General features: G+C 35.7%; 1 protein-coding gene across 1 annotated transcript; it reads right to left on the bottom strand.

Annotated features, from left to right (window-relative positions):
• Nucleotides 1-17,729: 17,729 nt before the first annotated feature.
• Nucleotides 17,730-19,753, bottom strand: LOC109006225 (uncharacterized RNA-binding protein C17H9.04c). Its single transcript, XM_018985433.2, has 4 exons — nucleotides 19,663-19,753; nucleotides 18,694-19,014; nucleotides 18,179-18,249; nucleotides 17,730-18,023 (listed from the first exon to the last, which is right to left on the bottom strand). The coding sequence occupies exons 2-4, from the start codon at nucleotides 19,002-19,004 to the stop codon at nucleotides 18,010-18,012; spliced, it is 396 nt and encodes a 131-aa protein (XP_018840978.1). The 5' UTR covers nucleotides 19,005-19,014; nucleotides 19,663-19,753; the 3' UTR covers nucleotides 17,730-18,009.
• Nucleotides 19,754-21,269: the final 1,516 nt, after the last annotated feature.

Raw genomic sequence — 21,269 nt, 5'->3', positions numbered from 1 at the left:
TCCACCTAATGTTGTCATGTTGTGTGGATTGTTGAAAGATTTTTAATTCAAGATTCCTTATTCATCCTTTAATGGTTAGGGGCATATTTTTTTATTATTTATTTTTATCAAGATCAAGCACAAGGCCTAACACGTTTTCCCAAGATCAATAAGACCATATCAGCCTTTTAATTGTGAAATTATACCAAGGTGTATCTAATACGTACTAATATCGAGGAGAAATAATTAAAATTTCTCAAAATCAATAGTAAATATGAGACTCATATGAAAAATTTAATCTTTTAATTATAAATTTCGTTATTTTTCAAAAGGAGTGAGCGGCGTTTGTACAATCCATAACTATAATCAGCTTTACTTTTCTGAAATTTGTGTATAATAGTGTTCACATAGTTTAATTTAGATGCAAACTAGGACTAGCAAAACCATTGATTTACAATTAAGATGTCCTATTCTTTACGTCGAGAATTTGCTACTATCAACCAATTGCATCTGCAAATAAAAAAAAAAAAAAAATGTAGCAAAAGAGTTGCAAGGTGAAATAGAAGGTGGAGTGGAAAATGGTTCATATAAATAATCTTGCGTTAATTATTGCAGCAAACAAATGAAATGCTAACTTTATTAGGTGTAAGTGCAAAATTTTGAATTTCATACACTACTGCCAATATATTATTTCTATGGCGTAGTTGGTACAGAGAATAGTATAATTTCATATCGGTCAGAATTTTAACCGTTTTGACCCGTACCGATTGATATTTCGGCATTTTACTTTTTTTTTTAATCATTTCTTCAAATTGCAAGCTCATTTTTTGACTCCCTAATTCAAACCATATTATTTATAATATATATTTATATATAATTTATTCATATATAAACTATTTCGAAACGGTATTGGTATCGAAATATCTTGTTTCAATGCTTCGATCGAAACGATCACCAGTACAATATTCAAAACATTGGTAATGAGGCGTTTGCATGCAGCAATGAGATTTTGACTGAAATTGAAGGTCGAGATGATCAGATCAAACGACTACGAAATTAATTAAATATTGGTAATGGCCTCGTTTGTATTCGTAACACATCTCAACCCACCTCAACTCATCTCATCTCATCATTACAATTTTATCAAATTTCCACATAAAATATAATAAATAATTTAACTTTTTCAAATTTCAAAACAACTTTCTCAAATTTCTATACAAAATATAATAAATAATTCAACTTTTATTCTACTATTCACAAACCATTTCAATCCATCTCAACTCATCTCTGAATCAAAACCACTCAATTATAATGAAAGAAAAAGCAAGCTGGCAATATTCAAAAGACACGCTTTATAAATTACAGCTAGCTAGCTGGTCTTGCGTGCAACATACCATGCATTAATGGAACCATATATCTATTCTATGAGTGCTACTAGGTGCCGTCTGTAGTGACCGTTGCACGTGTCTCTTAGGTAAAATTTTATTTTCTAATTTTTAAATTTTTTATTCATTTTTTTAAAAATATAAAACAAATACTAATATACTAATAGTCATTTCTTTAAATAAAAATAAATAAATACATAAACGATTAAAATGAAGAATAAAATAAGACGGTATAGTAGCATTATTCCTATTCTATATAACAAGTGGCTATCTCGCATCAACAATGATGAACAATAACTTTTGTTCATCTGTTTATTTTGTCTGTTTGTTTTGTGTCCTTCCAATTTTATCCTTTTGTTATTTAAGTGAGTGCAGTTTGTTTTCTTGTATTTTACAGATATACATGTCTTTTGAGTTTTTCTTTTTTTTTCCCGATTTGTGTCAGTGTGTCAATTTTGGTTATGAGAAGGGGATGGTTTGGACGATGCTACACTCACCATTCTCTTTTTCCGATTTTACTTCACGCTTGACATGGCCTACTATTTTTGTTTTGTTTTCATTTTTGCTTCTTTTTTTTTTCTTCTCGCGTCATCTTCCAGAATCCCCATTCCATTTCGTCTTTTTGAATTTTTTCTTCTTTCATTTTTGCTTCCTTTTTTTTTTCTTCCCAAGTCGTCTTCCCCATTCCATTCGTCTTCCCGAATCCTCATTTCATTTTGTCTCTCTGCATTTTTTTACCTTTAGTTTTGTTTTCTGATTTTTTTCCCCTTTCCATTTCGTCTTCCCCCTCCAACCCATTTTGTCATCAATGGCTGTATGACCTCAAGAAAGGAACATGAGATAAAAATAAATAAAGTAAAAAGGCAAAAGCACATAGTCCCATTGCATATTGAAGGAAATCATCCATATGTTGCTTAAATAGAACAAGACAGCGCAGAAGCAGAACACATGTAATTTATGTCTAGAAAATGTTTTCTTTTCCAAAATACCCATCCAGTAATTATCAAAACTAAAGCATGTATACCATTTAGAATTAGGAAGTCAAAAGAGAAAAATAGGGTCTGCAGCAAAAATGTAGATCCATTAAGAAATTGAAAGAAAACCCATTAAGGAGACATGCATTTATGTCCTAAAGACCATGTACAGCTGAAATGAAAACAAAAAAAGATGGATAGAAGGTAATTAAAGTATCAATTAGATGATAGTATATGATGAGATCTGAAAGAGTGAAGAAAAGCAAAAAAATAAATTACAAAAGAATAGTGAGGGAAGTAGCTAGGGAACAATAGCACAATACAAGTTAAGGGAGGCGATGAGAGAAAGAGAGAGATGATTCGCGAGTATGGAGAAGACAAAATGAAATGGGGAAGACGACGTGGGAAGAAAAATTAAAGGGAAGCAAAAATGAAAAGAAACAAAAGAAAGCATGTCACGTCAAGCGGGAAGCAAAAAGGGGAAGGGGGAACGATCGATCTAGCATTTTCTGGGATGGTTTTGATTATGTCAGTAGTTTTGTGTCTCCATCGACTATTTGTGTCAGTGTGTCAGTGCAAGTTTTTCTTATTTGGTTCTGGTTCTTTTCCATTGTCTCTTCTTCTTCTCATTCCTATCGTCAAAGCTGTTGTATCCTAAACTCTTCCCCTTCATTCTCTCACCAAAGCTATTCTCCTTCTCATTCTCTCATCAAAGCTTGTATTTTCATCTTTTCCTTCTGATCCCTTTTTTTCGTTGTGACTCTCTTCCTCTTCTGTGTTGGTCTCTTTTGTGTGTCGGTCTAAACAGTGTTTTCTCTTCGATTTTTCATGGTTCTTTTCTACAGTTTTTGAGTCTAATTATCTCACCGAAGCTTTCTACCTTCCAAAATCAGGTTTTTTTTTTTTTCTATTTTTTTTCAATTTTATTTTCTGAAAAGTTGTATGGGTTTCATTTTTTTGTTTGTATGTCATTGTGTTATTATTATTATTATTATTTCTTGAATTGATCCGATTTGGTGGTTTATTTTTTGTATGGACTTTGGGGCCAAACCTCTCATCCTTCTAAAATCAGGTTTGTTCTTTCATTCTCATTCATTTTTTTTTTTTCTCGATGTTTGTTTTCTGCTTTTTTTTTTTTCATGTTTGTTTATGAAAAAAATGTATGGGTTTATGAAAAAAATGTTTACACAGTGAGATCAAATTATACCAAAAAGTGAAGGGTTCTTGTAATCGACAATTCTTTATAGTACTTTTTCAGATTTTTTTTTTTAAAAGTGATGAAATTATGGGGTTAAGAAATTTATTTATATTCGTTCATTTATATATGGTTTCTAAACAAAATCTGTACAGTTCAATTTTCTTTAATCTATGTATTTCTCTCTCTCTTTTTTCTTTGTGCTAATAGTGTGTTTCTGTACGTTTCTCTCCCATTTTTCCTTTTTTTTTATTTTTTGAGTTTTGGGTTTGAAGTTCATAATAGTTTGCAGTTTGTATATATCTTCATTAAAAAAACTTATGGGTCCTATTTTTTTGGTTTGCATGTCATTGTTTTATTTTCTTTTTTATTTTTTTATTTAATTGATCTGATTTGGTGGGTTGTTTTTTGCAGGGACTTTAGACTGTGGTTTATTTTTGTTCATACTTTTACAGTTTTTGGTCTGAAGTTCATGATGGTTTTAAGTTGGTATATGTCTTTGGTTTAAAAAAAAAAATTGGGTTTTATTTTTTTGGTTTGCATGTCATTGTTTTATTCTCTTTTTTATTTTTTGATTTAATTGGTCTGATTTGGTGGTTTGTTTTTTGCAGGGATCTTGAACGGTGGTTTGATTTTTGTGCATATTTTTACAATTTTGGTCTAATTTTTGAACTATGGGCTGATTTTTGTGGATGTTTTTATTTGCTCTGTTGATCAGATTGGTTTCTAAACAAAATCTGCACAGTTCAATTTTGTATAGTCTTTGTGTTTCTCTTTTTTATTTGTGTGGTAGGAGTGTGTTTCTTTATGCTTCTCTCCCATTGTTTATAGTTTTTTTTAGAGTTTTGGGTTCGAGGTTCATGATGATTTGCATTTTGTATGTCTTCGCTTAAAAAAATTTATGGGCTTTATATTTTTGTTTTCATGTCATTGTTTTATTCTCTTTTTTGTTTTTTGATTTAATTGATCTGATTTGGTGGTTTGTTTTTTACAAGGACTATGGTCTGTGGTTTGGTCTTTGTGCATATTTTTATGTGATTGTTACTTCTCTACAATTTTTTGAAAAAAAAAGGTGGCTTTGAACTTCTTTTTTTTTTCTTTTTTTTTTTTGAGTTTGAAATGTTTAGGTTTATGCTTTTGATTTGTTTTTTTTTTCCTAAGTCTGTCATTTCTACTTATTTGTTTTGTTTTTTTTTTTTTTTGATTGATGAGTTAAAATTGTGGTGATGTTTCTCTTTGGGTTTTTTTGTGTGTAAAACCCAGCTCATTGCCAGACCCATGTACGTGGTTAACGTTTTTAGGTTCCGTCACACAAGTTCACTCCATCTTTCCTTTTTCATGCATGTTTCCCTTCCCTTTATTTGAGGTTTGTTCTGTTTTCTATTTATAGCCTATATATATGTTAAGTTTTTCTCAACCCTAATTTTATTTCCTCTGTTCTTTTCACGCCTCAACCATCCCAAACCGTTTGGTCATCACTCTCCACTGTGAAACTCAATCCAAACATCACCACCGTATCCAACCACACGAAGCTACCGCCCAACGCCCCCGTGGCCTCTGTTGTAAGCTTTGTCTTCCTTTGTTTTTGGTAGCAGAAAATAGAGCAGTTTAGCCACCTTAAGCCGCTGCTATCACCCTCCACCGAAAGCTCATCCGTGCTGTGTCCCCACAGATCGGCCGGCAAAGACTGCCGTCACCCCTCAGTTCGCTGCAGGCCACCTCAGTCTTCTCGGTAAGTCACGATCACCCCCTTGTCGTGTTTCCCCTTTCGGTTTACTCTCCTTCCGTCTTTTCTATCACATACCTCTCTCTCTCTCTCTCTCTCTCTCCCTGTGCAACGCCGCCGAGGAAGACCTTGTTAGAGATCCCGGTCAAGTCCCTAAATACTACGACCTCCTTGCTTAGAATTTCCTGGTGATGACCGAGAATGGTTGCCAAAGTGACAATGGTAGTTGGGTGAGGTTAGGTGTTTAGGCTTGATTAGGCTTGATTGGGTGATCTCCTTCTGTCTGTTCCGCCCCGCGTGCGCGCAACAGTCCCGTGCGCATGCCCAACCGCGCGCGGCGCCCACGCCCAGCGCACACATGCCCGCGCGGGCCCCAGCGCCCAGCGCCCAGGCAGCCTGCTTGGGCCATGCCAGCCTGCCCACGCCCAAACCAGCCCAGGGCCCTGCCAGCCACATCCCAGCAGCCAACCTAGCCCATCCATGGGCTCATGCATGCCATGGGTCAACTTGACCCATGCCAACTATGTTATTTTTTATTATTTATTTTTATTTAATTATTTATTTTCCAAGGGACCTATTGGGGGTTTCTAACTTGTAACTCTTATAATAGGACCCTTAGGCTTTGCTTTCATATCTTTTGAACCTTCGGCAAATTTCCTAAGTGGGTAGACTAGTTCTTGAGATCACCCATCGGTGCTAGACATTTGAGCTTTTTGGGTGGAATTCGTGAATCCCAAAGAGAGGATTACACCTTGCAATTCGTGAATAGGTGTTATTCAATCTATCTATCTTGTTCATTTCATCTTTAGGGTGCAATTCATGAATCCTTAAAGAATCATTAATCATATGAGTATTTTCCATTCCATCTCTTGTCTTCCATTTTCTATCTTTGATTTTATTATTTTATGTGCATTGCTCTTGAGTTGCTCTTGAGTTGTTCTTGAGTTGTTCTTCATTGTTCTTCATTTGTTCTTGGTGTTCATCTTAATTTTTGCTCTTCCAATCCATCCAAGCCATCAAATTCGACCACCATAGTGTTTGTCTTCATTTCCATAAGTTAGTCCACTTTCCATAAAGTGTTTGCTTCATCTTTGTTGCCCTAGCCGAAACACACTTCCCCCCTTGGTGCAAAGTCTCATTTCGACAATCACTTGCCTTATTTGGACTTGACCTAGCCACACCACCCACTTACCATATTCGGCCATCATGAGCATTCCCTCCATCAAACCCTAGCCGCCCACCTCAAGGCTCCATAAGGAAACCCATTCCTTTTAGGAGTCTTGCCTCCATCTTCCACATAAGCCCTAGCCGTCCACCTTAAGGCTCCATAAGGAAACCTATTCCTTTTAGAAGTCTTGCCTCCATCATCCATTGACCTAACCATTCATCAAGAGTCCATCTTGAGTCAACTTCCTTAATTTTAGGAAACTTGATTCACTCCAATCATATTCCAAAATTATCTCCATCCTCTTACCATATTCCAATTCAAAATTCAAAATTCAAAATTCAAATTCAAATCCCAATTCAAATTCAAACTTCCATCTTCACTCAAAGATTCCTTCCATCTTACAAACTTTCCATAACCATTCCCAAGCCAACCAAACCCTAGCCTCACTCTTTCAACTCATTCTCAAACCCTAGCATCATCCTAAACTCCCACTCTAAGTCAATCTCGAAATCCATCCTAGCCACCTCACAAAACCCTAGCTAGACTTCACCTTACCTACCCTAATCACTATCCAAGTGACCCAAACATCAAGGGTAACTCTTAAGCCATTCTCATTGCATCAAACGCTCATAATCTTAAGCCAATCTTCCAAGACCACACCAACCCTAATTCCACCATAGCCATGAACCCTAACCTCATCTCATTCATTCAACCCTAGCCTCCATCATCTTGGCACTTCACTCAAGAACAAGTTTAGTCATCCACATTGATTTTCCTTAGCCTAAACACTTAGCCTACCCAAATGCACCATCATCCCATCACTCAAACACCATCCTTTTGTGGAAAAGTCAAGCAAGTGGCACGAACACTCGGTCACCATCATCACCAAGACTAGCCGTGGACCCTTAGTGTTAGGGACAAGACCGGGGTCCCTAACAGGCGTGCGTAGGCTGGCGCGTGCATAGATGTGCACATAGGCGGGTGCAAGAGCCGCGCGCTCATGGGCATGCGCAAGGGCCGCGAGCGCATGGGCGTGGGCGTGGGCATGGGCCGCGCGTGCAGGGGCGTGCACAAGGGCCGCGAGCGCAAGGGTGTGCACAGGGGCATGCGCCCCTTAACCTCGCTGGCCCGCATGCTGGGCGCCCCGTGAGTGTCAGCGCGCGAGCTAAGGCATGCATGCATGCTGAGCACCCCGGGCATGACACGGCACGGGCCAAGGCATGCATATAGGCTTGCCGAGGTGTTGTCCTTGCCTTCCAAGGTCAATGTTGAAGCTTGTCCCGACGCCACTTTCCTAGGAGTTTTAACAGACCTACCACCTCAGCCCCAGCATTCGTCGCGCTCCCACGGTGCCAATGCCTCGATTTTTCTTTCCGTGGGTTAGTCCCTGCCATCACTCATGTTTTTGGCCTCTGCTGGCTTTTATTTTATTTTTTTTGTTGTTGTTTGTAGTTACTTAAAAGGGAAATGTTGGGTCACGAGTCACCAAGTAGATGAAGGGTGTTATTACATTTTTCCCTCTTTCTGTCTAAATACATCAACTGACTTTGTATTTTGCGTGTGCAATGGGGGCTGCATGTGATTTATTCATTTATTTGGGAGTTAGCACATGTGGGTCTATTTTTGTTGAGTTGGTATTTTTTTAGAGACTGATATTTTTTATCGAAATATTTATTAAGTGCTGATAAATTTTCGGAATGATCCGTTAGTGCAAAATCTTATTTTTGAATCATTTTAAAAGAATATTTTTCCTTTATTTAAACAAAAAGTATGATTATCTATTTATAATAATTTTGATATAGTTATGTTATTTAATTTTATAAATCATGGTAAGATCTCAATCGTAAATAAGTTAGAATTTAATATATTTTGGTCGGAGTTATTATGTTGGATATTGATAAGTTTAGAAAGTGGATGTGGGTATTTTAGGAATAATGAGAATTTTGGATTTGAGGAATTTAAAAATGGACTTTTAGAAGTTTTAGGCGTGAATATTAAAATACAAGATTGATTGGAAATTTATGAAAATTTACGTGATTATCTTATAGGTGACGATTAATTTTGTTCGGCATTATTGAGGAAATTTTCAAAAAGCTAAGAAGTCCAGGTAAACGGGGTTCCTATGCTAGATTTGCATAAAAATAAATGAACTGAGGTTGGTTTGTAAAAATTTGCGTGTTATTTTTAAAAAGGAAATGTGAAAAATAATCTCAGCATATGTTTTGCATTCACTCATGAGATACGTATGAAAGAGAAAAGAAATACTTTTGACATGAATTGTGTAGACATGAGCAATATTTGACATGTTTATGAAATATGCAAAAGAGAGAATATGATATCATTGAGATTTTTTATACATGTGATATGAAATGATTTGGATGTGTTTTTGATCAAATGGAAATGATATGAATATGTTTCGCACGTATTTTGATATGATATGGATATGATAAACTTTTGGCATATTTATCTGTTCTGAATCTGATTCTGAATATGGTTATGATATGATGATACTGGTTCACGTGATATGGTTGGTACCAACATGATATGATATGATATGAGTGCACCCACTTTGGAAACAAAGTGGTCTTTTACGTGTTCTTTCCTGTGTGCACACTCAGGACTCCGAGATTGAAAAATGGGAAGTTCATCATATGATACTGCTTGGTTTGGCCACCGGGGATAGCACAACTCTACCACGTGGGTTAAATATAGTATATGATATGATATGATATGATAAGATGATGATGTTCAGTTATGTTACATCAAAGCGGTTTTGAATATGAAAATGGTTTATTAATATTAAAAGATTGAAAAGTCGCTCTGATCTTTCTGATAACATGTTTCGAGATGTACATACGAAAATGAAATGTTTATTTCTGCATACCATTCTTTCTAAAAATGGCTCATGTTTACATACTAGTATATGTTCTCTGCTTACTGAGTTATGGATAACTCACCACTTATCTTCATATATTTTCAGATGACATTGATTCCCCAACTGGGGGTCTGGATTAGAAATTGGAGATTGACTAGATATAGATAGAAGGTAAAGTCTCATTGTTAATAGAAAGGTATAACTTGAGTGTTTGAAGTACTTTGAGTTGGTTGGACCTATTGAGAATTAAAGATGTGTCATTTTATTTAGTTGAGATTATTGGAAATTTGTGGACCCCCTTTAGTTTATGCTATTTTGTAATGATGATTTATGGAGTTTGTATTATGGTTATTTGGAAATATGAGATTGTGTGTTATTTATGAAGTCTTTGGAGTCTTAGGTGCTTGGAGTGACAGGTTTGTAAGTGACAGGTAGTAATTCTCCGACCCTTTCAGGTACGGGGCATTACATTGTGCGTGTTTGTTTTCTGAAAAAAGTTTATATACAATGAGATCAAATTATACCAAAAATTGAAGGGTACTTTTAATAGACAATTCTGTATACTACTTTTTAAAAAAAAAAAAATGTATAAAAGTGACGAAATTATGGGATTAAGAAATGTATTTCTATTCTTTTATTTATATATTAGTTACCATGTAATGTTAGTAGCAATAAAGGGCTATTAATGAAAAACTGATGATGTTGATACCAAATTGAAATTTCTTTGCTGTAATGACAGAAACATACTGCATGCAACTTGTTACAGGTAAATCAAAATATTTTGTGACATCAGGATGTATGCAACCTCTTTGTCTAAAAAATTGTTTATGATATAAGGCGAAAAGAAAAATTTTGGATAAAGATGAAGATAATTGTGGTTAACTTGCACCAGATATTTTTTAACATATCATGCATTGGTTGTAACAAAGGAATTGATTATGAACACAATGAAAACTTCCTTTATTACTATTGCAAACACCAGAGCATTTCTCAACTACGGTATCTATTCTTCAAATTTTTACTTATAATAATTTACAGTTATGCTACAGGGAGTCTATTTCATGGACACCTTGTGCACCCCTGCGGACATGGCGGGGAAATTAAAAAGGAAAAACAAAAAAAAAAACAAAAAAAGCTGAAAGGATTCTGAGGAAGAGAACTTCTAGGTTGTGCACCGCTCACGAAGAAAAATGACACTGTCAAACGAAGAGCTTCAGCTTTCCCCCACCGCTCAACTGCTTGTTGTGCACCCTTTCCCCCACTGGTCAGATGAAATCGCTTACCTTTAGCTTTTTCCAAGTAAAAAACAGAGGAAAGACGATGGCCCATGGGTCCAGCTTCCCGGCAGGAAACGTTTTAATCCCAAGATACAAAAGGCAAATATCAATCCAACAAGCAAAAGACATACAAGGCAAGCAAAACAAACCTCATACGTTTTCACTAAGATCTCGTTAAGATATTAGAACAGTCAGTGAGAGCTTTGGTTTCTTAGCCGCAATTCATGAATGTAATGGATAGCACTCCCACGATCCACCCAAACCATGCACTGATTTGGTACATGCATGCACAAGCGCACCACAACGAAAACCATGTTATGCTACCTCCTCTCGATTTCAAGGATATTCAAGAAAATGGTTTAGTTCAACTTCGCACAACGAAGAGAAGAGGAAAGCACTTCGGTATGCTAGGTTTCGCACATCTGGGAGTCCAGAGGAGGAGTTGTGAAGAGTGACGTTCTTAGTTCGATTTTGCACAGTGAAATGTAGAGGAAAGCACTTCAGTACACACTGTCTGGGTGTCCATTCCGTTTAATCCTTCGGTGTGCACCGTTTCATTTAGCTGCTTATTCTTTTGTTTATCCCACTCCATGCGAACCGTTTTATTTTACCTCCTAGCAGCCACTTGGATATCATCTCCAAGCGGTGCACGAAATCGCCAACCTTTAGCTTTTTTCAATAATTTATGTGACAAATTTAACATATAGTTTTATCAATTCTAACATAAAATGATATTTTCATTATTTATAGTTGTCAAGCATGCGTTGAAGTTGACGATGATACAAGAAGACTACCTGCTATCATGTTTGGTGAAATTGTACAAGATGCATTGGGTCAGCAATCGACTTCATGAATTATACTGGTGATGTATTTTTTTTCTATTTTGCACTACTTTATTGTTTGAAATAAAAAAAAAAAAAGTGCACTATTTTATAATTTGAAATATTTACTACATTATTCATAAGTTGATGGAGGTTTATATTACAAAAACAAAAAATCTATTAAAAGCAAATAATAAGAAAAATCATTTTAATTGATTTTTATATTGCAGCATTAAAATAAGTAGCATAGAAAATAACTCTTATTCTCAAAAGTAAGAATATGAATATCATATTTTCTTGGAGTGTAAAAAAAAAAAAGTCTATTTCATTGCCCTGTTCTTAATTAGTTTGTCATTAACATAAGTTATTTTTATCTTCAACATACATAATAATCTAACTACAGACATTCCATTGTAAGATTTGTATTAGTTTACAATACTTGAATTTTCTACATATATATTATTCTTTACCTTTTTATTAATCATGCAAAACTATTAGAGAATGTTGCAGCACAAGCTTCGCAAAAAAAATAATGATTCAACTTGCTACAGACCCTAATTGATTCAACTAACGTCAGCATATACACTACAAGAAATAAGGCTTTTTGAGGCAATTTTTTGTCTGTTGGAAATAAAATCGCTGCAAAAAGCCTTTATTACAGCAATTTTTTACATCGTTGCAGTTTTTTTACATCAAGTTAGAAAATGGCCCTTTGCGGCGATTTTTCACTTTTTACGACAGACAAATTCGTCACAAATACTAAATTGGTCTTTTACAGTGACTTGTGACTTTTTGCGACGAAAAATTTGCCGGAAAAGTAACTATTTTTTTGCGACAGTTAGTTAATCGTTGCGATTGTGAAAGTGGTCATTTATAGCGATTTTTTATGTTTAAAAATTGTCAAAATAGATTATTTCCAGCGATTTTAAAATAGCTGCAAAAAATAACTAGAAATACTACTTATTTAAGGCAAGGATTTTGGTATTTGCGGTGAGATTAAGACGCCACAAAAGCTAGTTAAATTAAAATACCTGCTCGTTCTCCATTCATTTCCCTCCAGCCCTTCCCCCCTCCCTCCCCTTCTCTCTCCCACGGTTTTCCTTTGCGAGCACAACCCACGCCGGTAAGCACAGTCCGTCGCCAGCGCCACCATGCCACCACCACCTCACCTCGACGGCCACCCCCTCCTTCTCCCCCAGCCCCCCGCCAATCTCTTTCCTCCCCGAATCTGGCCTCACCTCTCTCTCTTTCGGATTTTTCTATATCACCGCCACTAGGGGCGCATTTCGCCACCACCTACATGTCGACGCCATCGCCAATTCTCTGTCGGAGCCCCCTTCTCCTTCACGCCCAGCGCTACAACCTGAGGCCCTCCCTCTCTCCCCAACTCTGTTTGCAACCCACGGTCACCAGCTCTCCCCAGCGCCACCGTGCTCCTCCCGAGCCACCACTCCACGCCAAGCAACCACCACGACCACCCCTCTCAACTTCCTCATTAACAGATTTGGCTTGCCATTTCCCAGTAGACGGTATACTCAATTAATATTCTGTTTTACAATTTTTTTTTCTTTGATATGGTCTTCCTTGTATAATGATTAGTCTACTCAAGACAAATTGCAAGTTGATTAAGTTCGTGAATGGAAGACATTAGTGGGAAGTTCTTACTATTACCACACAAAAATGCCAAATATATGGTTAAATCAATCATATAAACTCTGTACATATTTGTGTGTTTGGACAGAGTTTGGTAGTCCATTGTTTTTTTTGTATATATGTGATGTTTAGTGATTAAAATTAGTTTGAAGTTATACATTTATGTTTGTTCAATGGAAGGTCTTGAATTTTGTTATGTAATATAGAATATGAAAAGGTGAATGGAACTTGAATGAATATGTATTGTGTAGTATTTTTGGGCTAGCTAACTTGAATGAATGGAGAGATTTTAGAGATTTTCTTATTATAAGAGATCGGCGGGGGGCTGGGGTGTTTATGCACAATTGATATTGTGCACTTTGTTGCTTGGATCTCATGTATCGGTCTTATAATGCAGGTATACACCAGATATTGGTCAGCTCAACTTATGCAGGTATTCACATCCATCAATTATGCTTTCACAACAGTCACTAATAGCCCTTGAAATTTATTAAAAAGAAGCCATATAGGGTTTGCACCAACTTTTAGCATAGCATTTTTTTATGAGCTAGCATTTTTTAGAATTTGAAATATAATTATAGCAAACTGTATCTAAATTGCAACTTGACATGCTGCAAGAAGAAAATGATGTCATAATTGATAAGGTGTGCAGTCCAAACTCAAAATAAACTTATTTTTATGCATTGTTACTTGTGATGTATGACTTTGATGTCCAAGAATGTTGTACAGCTTAGACGCGCTGAAGAAAGACGTGAGGAGGCAGAGGCTAGAGCTAGGGAGCTTGAGAAACAGGTCAATTATAAGAGTTAGTCATTATTACTGTTGTTATTCTGAGTTGAAATTAGGTTACCTCTATTTGTAAGTTTGGGTTTCACATTTATTGCTCAGGAATGTTATGAGTTTTCCTCCTTGTTTGATAGAACATGGACAGTGCAACCTAAATGATAGAAAACTTATTTTTCCCACCAGCAGAATGATCTCGGTATGCTACTTTTTAAACATTTTAGAAATGCATCTTATTTTGTCATATTTCGTAATTTTGTCATAGCAGCATCTATTGTTGCTGTTGTTCTTTTTTCTTTTGGTATTGAGTTTCTGTACGGATTGTAGTACTGTGCTGTTTATAGTTTGCAATTTTTATGCTGCTATGAAGCATCCAACGTTGGTGCTACAGTTTCCCTTTACATTGTTTATCACTTGAATCTGCTTAGGGACAGATTCTGTAATTTCTTTTTTCAATTTTATAAATCCCTGAATACATATTTTCAATTTAATTGATAGTAAGAGTGACTTAGGTTCAAAGTTACAACAGGATCCTATAACACTAGTGTGTTGTGATCATTTTGATGTATGATATCAAAAGTTAACAACAGGACTTTAACGCTAGTAAGAGTGCAATAGATTGATGTGTGATGTCATTTTCTTTCTAATATTATGACATATATGTTGAAACATGTTTAAATTTAGGCATTATAATTGTAATGTACCAAAAGGATGGATAGTTATTGCAAACAGACTGCAAGTGGTGTAAAAAGTTTATACATATGAAACTCTTGAATAGAAAAAAATTCGTTTGGACTCATTCTGGCCTGAATCCGTAGATACACTTCAGAATTTTGAGTAATAGTGCAGAAAAGTTTAGACTCCAACTGGACTATGTCTAATTGTTCTGATTGGCTGGTTAAGGTTAAGTTGGGAATTTTCTATCCTCATCCAAGCGGAGATTTGAGATTAATGAGATTCAGCTTTCTATCATTTGCGATTATCCCTTGAATGCATGTTGCATTGGACATGATGTTTGCAATGCTATTTATTAAGATTTGGATGTTCATTCCATACTTGGAAATCTTAACCAACATACTAGCCCTTGAATGTTATAAGAAAGTAGAACTTTAGTATCTGTCCTGTATTTTAAATGTTATAACCAATTTTAGTGTTTAGAGCTAGTTTTGCATTTCTTATATATTATTTGCATCATCCTTGTTGCTGCTAAAATAATGTTCTACAACAATCCTGATAAAATCTCTGATTGGCCTTTTTTCAAATTGCCCCCTTCCCCCATCTAGCCATTTCAATTATCATTTATTTTAAGCAATCATTTTCTGAGTACTTTTTGGACTAATTATATACCCTCAGATGTAATTCCTGTAAGTCACGGCACAAACATAGATAAAATTTGTACTTTTCTTTTAGATAAATTGTCGCTTGAGTTTTCACGTGTGGACAATATAATATGCTTTACTTGTTGGTTATCTCAATCCTATTGGTATGCAGTTTTTCTCCGATGATCCGATCTATAAATTTTTAAGAGACAATTTCTAGGTAGATGGTTGAACTTATCCAGCTTGCTGTTAAAATCCTGGTTAAATTTAATTGTGACCACTTTTCTCCTTGTGAAATCTAAACCTTGTTGGAACCAAAAGAATTAAAAATGAGAGAACCTGGTTGGGATTTGTTGCTCCTGGTTTACTACAAAAGGTACTCAAAGATATTGAATAACCCAGTAAAAATATTGCTCCCAAATATATATACATATATATATATATATGATAATTAATGGTATCTTTTATGTGGGGTTTGTTCATTTTGTGTTTGCTACGTGCATCCATACTTTGCATGTTGTGATGTGTTCAATCTATTGCCCTGATTTAGCATTAAGTTTCCCTTGAATAGTCCAGTTTTATGGTTATATTGTAGTTTCCTATAAATGAAACATTTCGAGATTTCAATTATTGTTCATATTGTCTTTGTATTTCTACATAAGGGGCCAAGAACTCCCTTTAGTTGCAACAAGTAAACGTAACTATGGAAAGGTGAGAATCTAATGACTGCTTAGCTAGTGGAGAACCTGCATCTATTCCCAGACCAGACCAGGTTTCACCATGGGAGATAAAGTCCTGTGTGGCTTCTGTTGGCGTGCATTTTTTTTAAAATTTTCTGGAACATTATTTCCGACGAGTAAAGGTCGCCGCAAATATTTTTTATAGTCTTTGCAGCAACAATTACTCGCTGCAAAAGAGACAATCTTATTTGCGGCGATTTTAACCGCTGCAAAAAATATTATTCACAACGATTTTTGAACACGCTGCAAATAATATCAAGATATTTGTGGCGATATTTTGTGTATTCACGACGATAGAAAACGCTGCAAATACTTTTTCGCAGCAAAACAAGACTGAAATCCCAACGTTATTTGCGGCGAAATTAGTAATATTAGCAGCGAAACAAATCGTTGTAAATAAAAATTTTTGGCGACGAATTTTGTATTTCGCTTGCTAATCTTTTAAAAGGCTCTACAATTGCGACGAAAGTCCGGCGCAACAGTTTTAGCTGTAAATACTTATTTGCAGCGATTTTGGGGTTATTTGAGGCGAATTTAAGCGCCGGAAAAGACCCTGTTTCTTATAGTGATAAAAACTTCAATGTCATCTCAATTGATTCCATACAACACAAAATGATGAATTACATAAGAAAAACCAGCCAACCGACATTTTGAATTAATGTTTTTGTTAGATTTGTATTTTGAACTAATGATGAAATGTTATATTTTGAACTAATGTTTTTATTTTATATTCTACGCAAACATGTAATTATTATATTCCACTTAACTATCATTATCTAAAAATATTTGCTAGAATTTATCTTTTTTCTCCTATGCATTAAATTATGGATTGATCAATTTTTTTTTATAAAAAACATATTATTTTTTAAAATAACTATTTCACCTAACTAGGCAAATGTAATTTGCACGTTGCTGATCCTGTCCTATATATATGCTAGCTGTGTGCTGGGGAACGTCTACATGCATTTGAAACTGCATGGGTCATTGCTTTATAACATGCATGATCTGCATAGAGCTGCATGCATGCATGCAGCCTAGGTAGCTAGCTAGAATCTCTAATTGGAAGCTAATTAGTGATGGATATTGGAATATTGAGGGAAGATCAAGACTAAGATCATCACATAAATGGAGTTGCTTTTTGACCAATATTATTCTGCGCATCCTCAAAGTTTCCATATTTAAGTCAATGATCAGATCAGAAACCAAGAAGAAAATTATACTAATTGAAGTTCTAAAGTTTAGTTGGAACTTTCTTTAAAATTAGCAAAGGGTAGAATATATGGAAGTACTAGAACTTATTTGCGTTACAATCCATCTCGATCGCTATCATGAAATGAATGGCATAATTCTGGCCTAGCTAGCCTGCCGGTGAATTTGAGGTCGTGTTAACTTCAGTGATCATGCATTACATTGAAAAGCAGAATTAGTAGTTAGCTGGGGGAGGTTCGATTTGATTGACTCAATCTGGACTATATATATATCATATATACTTCTAAAGCGGGGGGGCATCTGGTTCTTATCTGCATTAGTATTTGTGTCGACGCCATTTTGATGCTTAAAGGGATCATAAAATTATTGGTCTTAAAGAAAGCCTGACATTCGAAATGAACAACTCATGACTGAGGTTCGTTGAATCCTTTGTTTTTATTCTTATTCTTCTAAGATCTTTTGATCCATTTTTTACATTGGTTGGGTCCAAAGCTCTAGTACTGGTCCATGATCAGGACTTGAATTTCTCTGTTGGTCATGACACCTCACGGCCTGAAGTAGTCTCCAATTATAAACGTACCCCACATGCACAACCATCATATTAGAGAGAGAGAGAGAGGCTAGGTATTAAAAACATAGTACCTGCATATATTAAATAGAAAAGAAGGGATTTCATTAACTTCATGTACGTAAGAACATCTTTGCACGTCCAAACATTAATGAAGCTACAAACCCTTCCTAATGCGAACACATGGCTATGCTTATCTAAAAGCCTTTAACAATGTTCACTCTAGAGCTTAATTATCTTCAGAAAGGAAAGTGAGAAAAAAAAAAAGTGTTTGGTCGGGGATCAGATAAGAGAGATATTAGTGATTTCACACGAGAACCTTCAAAAGTCTTGCTGATTAAACTGCACCACCTGAAAATAGAAGAGAGTACCTGTATTAATAAACAGCTAGATGAAATCATGTACTAGCTAGCTAGCATTTGTGCAGAACATGATGTGAAGCGCGCCATTCATGATTCAGTACCAAGAAAAAGGAAACAAGACAAAAATGACTGAATATATCTTACCAAAATCCTTTGGTGTGTTGCATTTGTAGCATTCCGTCCTGCTAGCATAATTGTGCACTCCACATCCCATTCTGTCCCATTCAAAGTTCACTCACATAAACAAATGATAATGCTATTACACAATATAAATATATATATATATATATATATATATATATATATATATATATGCGATCGATACAATTTCTTGATGCGTGAGGGAGATCATCAGGAAGAACTGTGAGGGGAGTTAAAGAATGAAAATACCATCATGGTTAATTATGGTGTTATTTCATGAACTTAACGTACGCCAAATTCTGAAAACTAGAAACGAAACTATAAGAATCAATGAATCATGATCTTGTTAATTGCGGGACATTGTTCTATATATGATCATAGTATAGTTTATGTTGCAACAATGCTGACTATTCTGCAATATATGATCATAGTATAGTTTTTGGCCAGGACATGATTTGTTTCTAAATTGGTAGACTGTTACGCAAGACATGAGGAAGTGAATGCATGTGTAAAGTTACCTAGAGCAAATCCAGTCGCCAGTTTTCCAACCAGGTGGGACATGACTGGCAGCGGACCCATATCCAGCTGCAGCATAATCATGAGTTTTATATGCACCGCATCTATAGCAGTTTGATCGGCTGGCATAGTTGTGAGAACCACAATTCATGGCATTGCAAAACCAATCCCCAGCCAACACCTCTGTCGTGTTATATGTGGATGGATCTGGGCCTCCGTATTTTGGGTATCCACAACGTTGGCATGCATCCCGCTTTTTGAAATTTGTGTGCTGGCAGGCACCGCACATCCAATCTCCTCCTGACCAGCTCATGATGATTTTTCTGTATTCACAAAACACAGATCAATAAGGCTAGGATATATTATAATTAGAAGCAATATATACCAGATTTTTTTTTTTCCTGTATTAAAGATAGCCTTTATACTAATGTAATTTTGCATTAATCTTTCTATGCGCATGTACCTGAACTTTGCGCATACACCACTCTCTTATACATCGTTGACGATATTACATGTGGTTGTTATATGAATTGTAAACTTAAATTGTAATTAATGGTATGGGCAAGAGATGTGTACAAAAAGGATGTGTACAGGAGTAGGTACGCAAATAATGTTTTGTATATGATCAGATTGGCTTATAAACTGCATCCTGCATCTTACTAGCTTGTCTCTAGGACCGGAGTGCTAACTTGAAACTGCATCTTAACTCAAACATGCATGTCGGCCTTTTAGTAATTAACAAAGGTACGTAGCATTATATATACTACTTATTAGCCTATATATATTCTTGAACTCAATGTTAATCAACACCAATTAGCCATAACAAAGAATAAAAGAAAAAGGGAACACATGGCCATCTATATCATATATGATCGATCTTCACATAGCCACATAGCTGGGTTGATGATCACTAGCTAGGACAGCAGTTGAGAAGGATATATAAGAGAGAACTGAAATATTAAGAAGCTCACCTTAAGGAAAAATGAAGGGTTGAGGAATTAGAAGAGAAGCAGCCTCTGGTTTGGGAATTAGAAGTAGTAGGGATATTTGTGATTAATACAGATGGGTGATTTGGGTGATTGGGTTGGGAGGCTATTTATACCACTGGCAAGGGGCTTTATGGCTTCATGCGTGGGGACCCTGAATGTTCCTTTTCCAATCCCTGGAGATTGAATTGGTTTCCTTAAGTGAGGTTCCAAAAGTAGAAATACTTTTTACTGATTTGGGATAAAAACTGAAACCTACTATTACCTATGCATGCATGCCACCCGAGAATTATTCCTGGGAAAGGGCTTGCAAAGTTTGAAACTGGGCGCTAAGTGCATGCACTGCGCGCATTTGATCTCCAAACAAAAATCCCACTCACGCCCCTGATCTTTACACGTACGATTCCCTCGTGCATTATTGCAGGAAAAAAAGACTTGGACACATTATTCTCTTCTCCATATATATCCACCCTAGTTAGGTGTTATGAGGGGAAGCTCTTATATATTTGGATTAATGTGGCCCCCATCCCCATCGCTTATTGATCATCACATGATCATCGTGTATGGATGGTTTTTTCCACTCGCTCAGCCGACATGGATGCATATATACAGCTTGTAATATTCATCCAACTTGCATATATCTATTCTTCTCCTTTGTTTGTGCAGTACTAGCTACCAGCTTGAATCATGATGTAGCAGTGTGGGTGTGATAAGGGCATGCACGAATGCAAGCATCATGCACGATGCAAGCATGCCCTTGGGCAAGACGAACAACACAAAAAATCGGCTTTTACTTTTAAAAGCAAGAGGTCTATTCAAGGATTTGAGGAAATTAATAAAGAGAAAGCCCAAACTAATTTGAGTAATCCAATATCAAAAGCCTCGTCCAAAGTACTGTACCAAAATAAGTTTTATATATATATATATATAAAACCTAAAACTCTAAACCTAGTTGGAGTTAGGCTGCGTTTGAATATTGAACTAAGCTCAGTTAAATTAAATTTTTTATGAATAATAATAAGTTGAGTAATAAAGAGAATTATGTGAAACACATCTAAACTGAGTTTAAGATGTGTTTAGATATTAAGATAAGTTTAATACTTTTTATTGAAAATTAAAAAAAGTTATGGGTCTCACGTATAAAGATGTTTTAAGTTGAAAAAAGTTGTGGATCCCATATGTAAGAAGGTTTTGAATTGGGATAAGTTTAGTAATTTTAGAGTTGAGTGTTTGGATGTTGGACTCAGTTTAAAATTAAACTGAACTTAATTGATTTTAGTAACCAAACGAAACCTAATCTAAATTAACTAAGTCGGCTATTAATTAAAAACATGCATTAATATCTTGTCCAAACAATTGATCAACATTCAACATGACTAATTAAGCGTCGACCGGGCCTATATAGAAGGTTTTTCCCAAGTTCGATCGTTTCCAGATCAAGTGTTGGAATCGACCTCGTACGTAAGTCCGAGCGCTTGTGTCAATTTCTAGATTCCTTCAAGAAACCAAAGACAACTTGGTTAGTTACACTACATATAATTAATATATACACCTATATATTAATACAACCACGTGAATCAACTGGTTGTAAG

The sequence above is a fragment of the Juglans regia genome, chromosome 1 (genome assembly GCF_001411555.2).
Source record: "Juglans regia cultivar Chandler chromosome 1, Walnut 2.0, whole genome shotgun sequence".
Taxonomy (NCBI): domain Eukaryota; kingdom Viridiplantae; phylum Streptophyta; class Magnoliopsida; order Fagales; family Juglandaceae; genus Juglans; species Juglans regia.
This window is presented reverse-complemented; position numbering and strand designations above follow the sequence as displayed.